The following is a 12,705-nucleotide window of genomic DNA, read 5'->3' as shown; positions in this document are numbered from 1 at the left end:
GTGCAGAGAGGAACTCAAGTATGTACATAAATGGCACCAATGCTTATGCAGACTGGGTAAAAAAAAACTGTTGCCAATGCCATAAAGGCTAACCAACACACCAAAAGAAAGAAAAAAAAACTGTTCAGCCTGTGTTGTTTACTTACTGTTAGTTTCCTGACAACACTGGCAAATGACCCAGTGATCTAAGCCCTTGGTGTGCAGGTTGTTTCTTTTAAACATGCAAAACAAATCTGATATGTAAAGCAGCACAGGAGACGATTTCTGGGGGAGAAAAAGGTGACAGTACGGTACATCAATAATTATACACGTGGAGGTTCAACACCTGTGCTTATCAGAGAGACGAATCAAACTAACACTTCATGAGACATTTGTCCATGGTGAGAAAGAAACCCTGTGCTGGTGAACTTTGATAAAAGGAGGAAATAACAAGGACAAAGAGTTTTATTTTCAAATCCTTTCAATAGTTATACTATTTACAGGACTTCTACAAAACACTTTGGTTTCCCTTTTACATTCTTCAAAAATAGATATATTGTTATATAAGAAAAGCCAAACAACCTGAAACGAGACGTCTGATGGGGTTGACATCATGTTTTGGAGAGAGCAAACGTTTTAAATAGTATCCAAAACATTCATCAATGTTGCACAGATCCCGAATGTAAAACAACAACAACACCATCACACTATGATATGATATTACACTTTCAGTTTCAGAAACTTTGTTTGGGATGTAGACACTTTTAAAAAGCAAACTTAAATACCGGCTCGACGTGCATCAGCTGTAAAAACAACACTGCCCTGAAATACACTGTGCTCATGTTTAGAGTACATTTAGATTTACCATGATGTATTGTTTGTAGTGCAAATACATGATTGTACATTATGTATAATGAATATATCAATATGTGACAGATGCAGCTAAAAATAAAAAATAAAAATCGGGATAAAATTATCAAACTAAAACGTTAAATGTTGAAGGATCTTTCAAAAAAAAAAAAACAACCTGAGTACAAGCCCTGAACATACATTTATGAATCCCATTTATGAAAACATTCCTTTTTGGTGTAAACATTGAGCTTTCAATAGAAGTGTTGCTATTATTATTTGCTGTGCCAATCTACACACACGCGCCATAGAAACATATTATTTTCACTCCAAATCCACCAACTACCAGATGTAACAGAAGGGTATTTGTGCTCCTCCTCTTTCTTAAAAAAGCTTAGTTTTGGCTTTGTTTTGTGCTAAAGCACTGCGTCCTTGACTGGAACTACCACCTCCACCATCCTCGCCCTCGTTGTTGTTGTCTGACCAGCTCTTCTTCAGAGGAGTCAGCTCGGGGGCTGTTATGTCACCGTCCTGTGTGTGAATTCAAAACATTAGAGATGCTTGTTAACCAGAGCAGTGTTGAGTACATATTGTAGAAAGACATTGCCAGAACTGCTGGGTGGCATACATCTCCAATACAGTGACCATTGATTTTTGGTTCATGCACAGTACTTTGAAGCTAAAGAAGAGGGGAAACATTAACCAGTTAAGTACATTTTTATCACGATAAAAATGAGAGATTTTGTAATCCATTTTCCGTCAAGGAAGGATCAGGTTTCACTTTCCCCCCGGTTGTTCAAAGAAAAACTAAACAAGACTAAAACTAGAAAAACTACATCAACCTGATATACTGTAGGTACAGACTAACTTTATTAGTTTATCAAATCCAGATTTCCAGTGTTAAAAGGGGAACAAAACACTACATACTTTGTCCACAAGGGGTCGCCAAAATTCACACAAACTTAAAGAGCCTCACAGTTGCTTCAAATTTGATATTTCACATTTAAAAAAAACTATTTAAGTGAAAGAAATCCTAATGCTACTTAGGAACCTTTTTTTTCAACACAAACTAGAGGTGTGAGTATTATCTGGATTAGAACCAGGGTTTGATTATCTGGAACAACCCAGTTTGATGGCTTTAACCCTGTTGGATTATTTTTGAACAACCAGGCTGTGAATTTATGTGAATGATACTGAAAGACAGGGTCTGGCCACAAGAGTGTGGAAGCGCCTCAGTGGATGTCATATAAAAACTTGTACTAGGAAAGGTTGTCTACCATGCCAAGAGTTTTTAAAACAGGTTTTTTTTAACTGATCCCGGGGTCCAATGATCAAGGTAGATACTGTCGCCCCATGTGACTGTGAAATTCTTCTGACTGGCAGACCAATGTTACCTGAGGCTTTGAGAAGTTCATGTTCATGCACCACTGGACAAAGTGCTTCTTGGCAGCTTCCAGACTTATTTTGTCCGTCTTCTTGCAGTAGGCCCGGATATACTGCTCGGCAAACTGCTCAGGGAGAAGTTTAGACACCTGAAAAATAAACAGGGCAGCACAATTTATTTTTAATGCGCAGAGTTGAGAAAGGGGCTGGAACAAATGGCTTCTACAGTATGCATGTAGCAGAGAACGGCCGATGGATGAAAGCGAAAACAGACATTTCAGTGAGTATCCAGCACACGAACAGAAAGGTTATCACTTAGATTCTGTTGTTCCCGTTTCAGTTCTGACCTGATTCTTGCGGATCTTGAATGCTTTGGTAGGGTCGTCCTTGCAATAGAATCGCACATTGTTGATGGGGTCCTTTTCCTTCATCCCATAGTCCATGTGAATGACCTACAAGAGAAGAGGGACACCATTACAAGGGCAGGGCATTACCTTACCTTAAGTGAGCTTAGATTTAGAATATCTTTAAAGAAAATTGGTTTGCAAACTCACACGAACAACAAAGTCCTCTGGCTGCAGACAGCCCTCCTGGGAGCTGTTTTGGGGGACGGACTGAGCCAAGTCTGCTTCCCACTTATGAAGTGTCTCCTTGATGACGAAAGCAACAAATGACGGAGTCAATGAACATTACTCATCTTGGCAAGGCTTCAGTCTAAGTTGAGTGAGTTTTTTCGCTGTCATTGTGTCATCCATGTTCATTATCTAAAGGGACTTTGTTTCAAATGCTTAATTTTTTCTCCGTCTCATCTCGCCATGTCTGGGGCGAGAAAGAAGAATTTGCTCAGTTTGTATTCTGTGATGAGCAGTGTTGTTTTAGAATGCAGCAATGTAAACACATGAATACACACCTGGTCCACCTTTATCGGTGTGCGTGCCTGAGTTTGGCCCACACACTTGTAGAGGCGTCGATAGACAATGTTGCGTAGAATCTGCCTCGCCTCCTTCAGGTCATCACTGGAAGAGTTGAGTATTTGCTCAAACACGTAATCTACAAGTCCAACAGAAAGTGAGTGAGAGAGGTCAGATACCAGAACACGCCCATATTTAATAAATCATTATCTTTAATCTGTCATATCGAATCTAAAGGTTCCGAGTTTACATTAAGAGAAAATTAAAAACAGAAATCAAAACAGCAGGAGTTAAAAGAATTGTTTCATTTTCACTAATGTAACTGTTAAAAACATACTGACCTGTGCATTAAGTAACTATTTCTTAAATACAGTATATTTTCAAAAATCAAACAAAAAATAAAGTAATGCCCACAACTTCTAACAAAGATGGGAAAAAAAGGCTGGGGCTGGTGTTGTCTGTGTAATCTCCATTGTGAGACTATACTGGAGCCTATGGGCACTGTTTGACAGCTTTGAGGTGGAGTGTTTGCATGAGTCGACGTTGAGAATCAATCAATCCATTTAAAGTGTCGTATCGTCTCATCACTTAAATGATGATGATGATCCGACCTTTAAGGACTCCAAAAAGCGTAGCCTATATGAATTTCAAACGGATGATAATAACAGCAAATTTTCTATTTCCTTACTTGGAGAAAATAGCCCTGAGGCACGCTGGACATGATCAAGTCTGTACAGATGTAACTGTGCTCTGGTCCGGTGTGAGTACTGGGGAGGGGAGGCTTCAGCACATCACAGGGCCACTGGGCCGATTTTTTTTTTTAAACTTTAAAATATTTTTGCTTATCGGTCATTTCTTAATTATATTGAATTTCCCTCGGGATCAATAAAGTATCTACCGGTATCTATCTATCTATCTATCTATAGTTTATTTTAAAACATCTTTAACCAACAGGCATAAAGTAATGCATGTTGTCAAGCTTGTGGTGCCTTTTTAGGAATATCAATGGCTGTCCACTTCCTGATCCCTTCATCACATACAGTACGAGGGTGACTTTGTACAAGACTGTTTATTTAAACGTCGGAATAGGTCTTTGTTCCTTGAGTTTGTTAAGAGGGTGGGAAAACATGAAGTATTTGTCAATATAATAAACTAGATATTAAAACATGCAGTTAAATGTATGCAACTATAACCTTGTTGATATTACTGCATACTCTTATTTACTCGCATGGGTCAAAAAGACATAAAGAAGAATTAAGTTTAGTAGTTTAGTAAACACAAACCAGCACGCCGTGACACAGACCTGTCAGCTTCATGTAGGCCTCCATGTCATCTATGGCTTCAGACAGAGTGAACTCCTTCCCTCCCGAGCCTTTCACCTTGATGTGTTTGTCTGCTTTTAAAAAGGCCTCTGTGATCCTGAAAACAATAGAATCAAACAAATCTCAACAACCATTTTCTTACCATTTAAGAGAGTTGATCATAAACAGCAAAGACCTACTCACATAATCTCTATTATGTGGCCCACTTTGTGCTGGTAGGCTCTTCTGTGGAGACAGTTCCTCGTGTGAAACATGTCATACAGATTACCCACCTCCTGTTCAAAGAAATGACATGGATGTTACTCATCAACAAACCACCACCATGGGCTGTGCTTTTTAGGTGTATATAAATAAGCCTCAGTAACATAGGCACCTTGTCTCTGGTGCAGATGTGCTTCTGCCCGTCCACTTCACACACCCTGGCAAACTTCAGGAAGCGGCGGTAGTCAAAGTTGTTTTGGATTCCTAGGTGGTAGCAGTCCCTGAGAAGAGACAGATCAAAGAAATTTACAAAAAAATAAAATAAAATAATCAAGGGAGCGCCAATAGCCTAGCGGTTATGTTGCGCGCTCCATATACAGAGGCTATAGTTCTTGTAGCAGCAGCCGTGGGTTCAAATACGACCATGGCCCTTTGATGCGTTTCCTCCCACACTCTCTCCTCCCAACATTCCACGTCTCTCTTCAGCTGTCCTATCCAGTAGAGGCAAAAAGCCCCAAAAATTACTTCTAAAAAATATAGCATATAAATATATATGCATCTATTTTGACTATAGGCTATTGAATTTATTATTGAAAGAAAACAGCAGGAAAACAACACACACCTGGCAAAGTAGTCCCACTTGTCCACATCGATGCCGTTTCTTTTGTTGGCCACGATTTCATAGAGGAAGGATTTTTCTTCTGAACGCCCTTTGTACGGCCACTGCAGGGAGGACAACACAAAGCGAAACAGAAACAGTGTTATGGACAGGCACGTATGTTGTTGATAAATTTACAGAGATAAAACATACGAGTACGTTCCATTCATTCCTGTTTTTTGACACAGGACTGACCACTAAATACTGAGCTGTCAGTCAACACAAGGCCGATGGTGAGCTGCCAACTCCCCCAAAAATATCTCCCTGACTCTCTGCTTGTTATGTTTCCTTACTAACATTCTATTTTTAAACTAGTGTGGGTTTCTGTCCAGACCACAAAGAATTATATCCACATTTACTTAGACTGCCCATTACAAACAAGTCATCTAATGTTTACGACGCAGTGTAGATTAGATCAATTATTCAGACAGTTTTATTTTGACTTGTGAGAGGACTCACATTCTGGCATATTGATTACCTTTAATTGCAACAATTGTACTCAAGACTTTTTAAGGATTTATGGGAAACCCTATTTTTTTTTGGAAGAGATCCCTGAGATACATCTGATAGCACTGGAACAACACTGATATGATGAAGCTATGAATCAGTTGTGTTAACAGCGTCATCTTGCTACAGACCAAAATGTATACCTGCTAAAAAAAGATAGAAAGAAGAAGAAGCATTTCACAGTATCAACACAGTTACAGATTCTCTCCTAAAAGCTGGGGTGACAGACTCATGTAAGAAAACCATCAATTTTGCCTGCAGCAGGACTCAAAAGGACTTGTTTCACATCGGCACAACCTGCACACACCTTCTGGCTCTTAGCTGCCTCAGTGCCCAGTGGTCCAGTGATCTGTTCCTTTATAAAGTCCAAGTCCTCAGGCAGAACCAGGCCATGCTGCTGCATCACTGGCTTCAGGTCATTGTCATTCACCAGGTAGTCAAACATGGCCAGAGAGGCGGTCTCATGCTGCAACAGAAACAACCACCTTTCACATACATGGAAATATTTCAGGTTTGAAAGTGAAAGTGACTCAAACAGAAAGCTTATCTCAGCACTGTATCGTTAAACAGGGCACAAAGTTATTACACTCTTATCTCTAATGGTTACCAGGTGGCAGGTAAGGGGTCATAAAGAAGATAAAAACCCAGATCTCAGCTGTTCTTATCAGCCATGTGACGTCAACAGCCTTGTTTTACAGCTTCCTATAAACAACTTATTTTATTGTAGAAATCAAAAGTCGGATCTTTAGAACTGTACTTCATGCTTTTTAACAGGTTACTAGAATTATGTGAACAAGGGGGAAGAGGAAAAACTGCATCCATGCTGTTTAGTGCTTAGGAGGATTTGATGAGTTAAAAGTCAGTTTAAAGACTCACTAATTAATTCTTAAATTACATGTGTGAAATTGTGTCTGATTTGGTAGATTTTGCCTGAAAATTACAGAATCTCTACAAGGGCTATGAAGAGACAACCCAAGGCCTTTAATGGCTTGCTTGTTTTTTGTTTTTGTTTTTGTTTTTTGTTTTTTTTAAATCAGCCTGTCCAAAACAAATTTCAAAGTAAAAAAATACAGAATGACACCATCTTGACTATTTCTTTCCCCTCTTTCAGAGACTTATGCTCTTTAACAGCCAAAATACCTGTGGTTAGACTCTGTGCATGTCTGAGCTAGTGGTTGAAGTTATGAATCATAAGCTGTTTACTGGCATCTCCTTGATTGCCGGATAGTTTTCTGATGAAACGCTAAAAAGTTTGAAACCTTTATGACAACACAACATGCATACTCTTTAAGTCAAAGGATGTGAAGAAATCAGGAAACAATAGCAGATTGTGTGTATAGTCTAGCTTCACTGCTGTCCAAAAAATACTGTGATAATAAGTTTGACCTTTTATTAACAAAAAACAAAATATAATGAACTTATGATAAAGTGTCTAAACTCATAATCACAGTGATACAAACAACAGTGTTAGAGATAGCAGTCAACAATAAATATGGCGACCCAGCTCACCCTCTCTCTTCCCACAAGAATAAAAGGTGAACAGGTGAGTTAAATAAATTCCACACCTCTGCCCATACACGTGACCGCGCAACCCTCTTAATATGATCCCACAACAAATAATATAAATCCAAAAACCCAAAACATAACAGCATAACATAGGAGTTAACACTACAGAGGTAGTGTAAATCACATGGTTTCTTACCTTCCAGGATATTCCTGGACGTGCCCTGGGGATGAACATCCCATCAAACATGTGGGAAAATGGTCCATGCCCTGTGTGTGTGTGTGTGTGTGTGTGTGTGTGTGTGTGTGTGTGTGTGTGTGTGTGTGTGTGTGTGTGTGTGTGTGTGTGTGTGGGGAGAGAAAAAGCAAACTAAATGAGTTTCATTTACATTATCACCCTTGCCAACATCAAACACTGACAGTCTAAAACCTGTTTGCCGTGTTACTCACCCAGGTCATGGCAGAGCCCAGCGATCTGCACACACAGGATGTCTCTGCGAGAGATAAGGAGTTCAGGCTGCCTCTCATTCAAAGCTTGAACAAGTCGTCCTGCCAAGTGACCTACCCTGAACCAACATGCAACAAAAACAAATAATAATTACACACAAGTACACACTGGAAAAACATGACTCACAGTTTTAATTAAGATTTTTTTAGGAGTGAAATACCACATCTGCTATTTCACCATTCAATAGACACGAACATGGTAGTGTAATACATCACAGCCGTTCCCCCACATTAGTCAACTGAGTTTCCTGACGTACCAATCCATTTAGAAAAGATTACTTTATTTCAAATCAAATGGCCAAAGTCATTGTATTTCTTTTTGTTTAGAAAATGGCATGGGTTATAAACAAATGTTCATTTGTTAAATGTCCTCCTTAGAGGAGGTGGTGCCTCTTAAAGACACTAAATTAGCAATTAATAAAACAACATTTTTGACACAGAGTTATTTCTGTGTTCTTGCCAAACATTAATCACTACAGGGGATTACTTGCCTTTTGCTGAAAGCCTCAAGTGGAAACCTCATGAAACTACATTTTGTTTTGCACTTCTGCATTAGCTTCATATGTTGACTGTGTGTTCTTGCCCCTTGGATGTGGTGCTAAATTTGCGCGCAGAGGCCAACAATAGGTTAACAAAGTCCTGATACATGATAATAAGGATTAATGAGCATCTAAACATTTATGCCAAGGAGAGAGTATGTTTCAAGTTGGTTCAGAGACTTTTTTTAAAAGATATGTTACACTAGTGTTTGTGTCAGATTCAGTGGTGTGAATATAAACAGTACAGCCAGTGGGGTAAAACTGTCTGTCAGAGATAGGCTTGTGTCCAGAGAAGCACAAGTTAATCATTTTATGGTGCCATTCACTATATATCTTCTGTGTCATTGTTATTTTACTATTAGCTTGTGCCCTAAATAAAAGCTGCTTAGTTGCTGCTTTAAACTCGTGAGTTTAAAGCAGCAAAAAAATGTTTGTTCTTAAAGTCAGTGTTCATTTCAGAACCAGTTAAACAGACTGGGGTTCTGTTCTCTGTTCTGTTTGCACTTTGTCTGTTTAACGTTACTGCGTGTCAGAGCGTGTGCTATCCACAGTTCTGATCGCTTTCTATTAAAACCTCTCTACTTTCTCAATGCAACAGCCTATAACCCATTCACAGGTACAAATCCAATACATTTGTTGATAAATATACAGCCTAATGGCGTGTGTGTGTGTGTTGTAATGGGAAACGTATTGTGCCGATGTGTTGTCTGTGACATTTGCTAAAGAACGCTGTTCCGAGCCGCCACACACCCTGTTGACCAGAGGCCTCTGCACTGACCTTTTGCTTCTCTCTGAATAAAGGTACAGAAACGGTGTAGACTTTGTTTAGCACCAAACTCTTAATTTGCCATGAAACTGAGTTTATCTATCTCCACCCCTCCCCTTTGATACACTGTATGGAGCCATGTTTCCCCTTTGAGCTTTCTCTGCAGACTCACTGTTCGAGAAGATTCTTTTCCACCTAATTTATGGTAATGTGCTAATGGTATTCGAGTTGAACACCTCCAATGGCGACGAAGTGTTTGGCTTAAGCAAACAATGAACGTTATGAGGATTAGGCTTAGATTTTTTTTGTCCCCTCAAGGATCCACTTTCCTTATTGCGCGTCTAACAAGAAAGCAGGGCTGCTTTACGATGTGTCAAGACACACCGTGATCAACAACCATTGTATCTGAATGCTCACCCAATCGAGTGCTCAAAGCGGTTGTGAGACGCTCCAGGAAAAACTAAGTAGGTTCCTCCAAGCTGCTTGAGGTTTCGTAGTCTCTGGAACTGAGGCGTGTCAATGATTTGGATGAGTAGCGGGTGTAACTCCACGTGACCATGAATGGGATCATTAAACACCTGGCAGAAGAGACAACATAGACTCTTTACGTGTTCATTCATACTTCAATTTAGCAAAATAAATGTGTCGATCTAATAGTCCCGGCTTGCTTTAATGCATTTTAAAATGTGAACACTAAAATTGTGATGTTGCTATCATAATGCTGGGTCGTAAAGCCCTTTAATATGAAATGTTATTCACTACAGGATCTTGATTCTAAAGGAGGCTTAAAAAGTTTATTTTCAACAGTCTTGGGCTTTTTATAATCATGGACAAAATGTCACTTTCACAGAATCTAGGAAAGACTTTCACCTCACAATTTAATTTCACATTTTCCATTTTTACGAGAATGAAATGAACCATCATATGTTTTCCCCTTCACTCTCCTCCTTTATATTCACACGTCCCTGCTGCTCATCCATCATGCTTCCTTTTTTTTTGTTGCTTTATTATGTCTTCCTGATCTGTAAGCCTTGAGAGTTCAGCTTGGTGACACATATCATACCTTGTTTGGCTCTGCTGTTATTAGCTTCCTGAGGCTGTGAAGGATCTGCAGCCGGTCACCAAGACGCCTTCAAAAGTGTAAATCGACAGACAGGCAAACATAGAAGTAAGCACATTCGGACAGCCATGTGGTCTTGCCTGTCACATTTCCTCCTAAAGAAAGTGCACCAGGCACTATTTGAATATTATTAAAGTCGAAGAGGAAACACTTACTCGATGCCAATCTTCTCCAGATGGCTGTCATTGAGATAACTCAGGCCGACTCCGGTGATTTTTTGTGCTGGATGACAGAGGAAACATAAATGTTCACACAGCGTTGACCTATCGGTCTTTACTTTATATCAACAGTGATCTCACACGATGAAAACATCGATTAAAGCGACCACAACCAGCAAACCAACCTCTAAAAGTATCTTCCCACTCTCTGAGACCTTCTCTACGCAGGTATCGACAGGTTTCCTCGACTCCCCATTGCATGTAGTCCGATTCCTGCAGCCGGACCGCTGACACTCTCTTCTCCGGCGTTTTGAAGCTTTCATCCGGGCTCAAGCCTTCCTCAAACGGCCGTTTACGGTTCGCCATTGTTGGGTCTACAAACACAAATCAGTAGAAAAAAGAAACCACCTGAATTGGAGCCGTTAATAAAACCACTTCGCTTGTACCAGCTGATCGGGCAGTTCTGCACAAGAGACACTTTGAAAGCTGAAAACACCCGGGTTTTGTTTCCACGCCGATTTCATCAAGCTCATAAATAAAGCAAACGACATCCGGTTTAGCCCTTCAGATTAAAGTCCGTTTATTTTAGTATATTTGGCTCCCCATTAGCTGCGACATTGCAGCAGTAATTCTACCTGTGGTCTTCACAATAGACTTTACATAGCGACAATGAAACCATACAACAATCTGTAATGAATTGAAAACATGTCTTGAGCTGAAACAAACAAAATACAAACATTACATTACACTCAACGCTCGGCTTAATATATATCACTCATTCTTGAGATAAGGGACAAGACAGGTTTTAAAATGTTTTTTTTTTTTTAAATGCACACTGCATTCATTGTATGTGCATATGTTTGTAGAGAAATGTCTTAACAATTTAACCATGTAAAGGAACAGGTCCGAAATAAAATATATTTTTATAAAAATTATCATGTTGCAGTTTGGAACTTGATTCGTGTCAACTCCGTCAGACACACTAAAAAGTAAAGAATTTTAACTCCTCTAGTCCAAGAAAAATCCAAAGTCCTGAAATAGATTGCTGTAGTGTTTAGTTACTCTGATATGCCATAAAATATAATATATAAACTTCTATTGTGATTTCACACTATTTTGAAAACCCCAATTTCTAAATATCTGCACTTTCAAAATTTATTTTTAATTTTAGTATTATAAAACATCCATTACAATTTTCTTCAATAAATAAGACATAAGATGATGTAGATAAGACAGTCTGAAATAACATTGAAAACACAAACTGAATAAAGAACAAACTGTATTTATCAAAAATCAACAAAGACATGTATCTGACGATGTTGACGTCTATTACAAAACATTGTAGAACAGAACAATAAGGGCCATTCTCCTCCTCTTCTTGCTCTCCCCATCCCCATCCATGTCTTCTTCTCCACTTGTTCCTCTCCTCCACATCATCTCCCTGTACTTCCCTTCCTCTCCTCCTGTGTTCCTCTCCCCTTCATTTTGCTCTCTTAATGCTCTTCTTTAGAATATATTCTAATAATTAGAGGAACACATGTTTATCCACAGACATAATGTGTTTGTCTTTATATTTCTGGTGGAAAGCACGTTATTTCCGGTATATTACTCGCTGCGCATGTGTAACTTAACGATGAAGCGTTGACGTCCAAACCCGGAAACACTCAGTCAGTGACGACGACGAGGAACTCCAAAGCCGGGTGATTTTAAACTGCTCATTTCAGCGTTTTGCTAATACAGTTGTTTAGGTTATTTTAGCACAGGTGGACATGTTAAAACATACTCTACCCACCAGTAAATCGATAAGTAAGCCCTTATGTCGACCCGCAGGCTCTACTTTCCTATGTAGTCAACTCTTAAAAGCTTGTAGTCTACCTGAGTAAACTACAGAACAGAAGCGTGTTAAATCATGACACAAGTTTATTTAAAATGTTATTCTTTACACTTTTTTCGAAATTGAGTGAAATAAGGATTATACATAAGTCAGAGAGAAAGGAAATTGAAGTTAACTGTTCTTTATTAATAGATAATATGGTGTTTGTCAGTGTAGGGATATCATGTAGTTTGATACATGATGTATTTGGATTATTGTCCTTTAAATCAAACCTGTTCACAGAACCACGCTGATATTAGGTTTTTAGTTTGTAATATTAGATGTGTTTGAATTGTTTTCAAGAGCTATTCTTTGTGTTTTTTTTCCTTGAGTTATAAAACCTAGTTACAAATAACAATTTCATAAATTTATGATAAAACCTACATTTTGTCCAGCAGTGTGACACATAGAATTTCCCAAAATTCACTT

At 38.9% G+C, this 12,705-nt stretch overlaps 1 protein-coding gene across 1 annotated transcript; it reads right to left on the bottom strand.

Annotated features, from left to right (window-relative positions):
• Positions 1-426: 426 nt before the first annotated feature.
• Positions 427-10,974, bottom strand: samhd1 (SAM domain and HD domain 1). The gene is made up of 16 exons (XM_079360619.1): positions 10,589-10,974; positions 10,401-10,467; positions 10,189-10,255; positions 9,543-9,703; positions 7,764-7,879; positions 7,513-7,583; positions 6,118-6,276; positions 5,268-5,368; positions 4,818-4,926; positions 4,628-4,719; positions 4,426-4,541; positions 3,122-3,261; positions 2,766-2,861; positions 2,559-2,663; positions 2,223-2,360; positions 427-1,359 (listed from the first exon to the last, which is right to left on the bottom strand). Exons 1-16 carry the CDS (start codon positions 10,767-10,769, stop codon positions 1,213-1,215), a joined length of 1,866 nt encoding a protein of 621 aa, XP_079216745.1. The 5' UTR covers positions 10,770-10,974; the 3' UTR covers positions 427-1,212.
• Between the last annotated feature and the right edge of the window lie 1,731 nt (positions 10,975-12,705).

The sequence above is a fragment of the Symphodus melops genome (genome assembly GCF_947650265.1).
Source record: "Symphodus melops genome assembly, chromosome: 13".
NCBI classification, from domain to species: domain Eukaryota; kingdom Metazoa; phylum Chordata; class Actinopteri; order Labriformes; family Labridae; genus Symphodus; species Symphodus melops.
This window is presented reverse-complemented; position numbering and strand designations above follow the sequence as displayed.

Coding starts and splice junctions, on each gene's coding strand:
- samhd1 (XM_079360619.1), bottom strand. CDS start 10,769: ATGGCGAACCGTAAACGGCCGTTTGAGGAAGGCTTGAGCCCGGATGAA. Junction 6,277..7,512: donor GTCCAGGAATATCCTGGAAG/GTAAGAAACCAT, acceptor TTTCTGTTGCAG/CATGAGACCGCCTCTCTGGC. Junction 2,361..2,558: donor TCAAGATCCGCAAGAATCAG/GTCAGAACTGAA, acceptor TTTATTTTTCAG/GTGTCTAAACTTCTCCCTGA.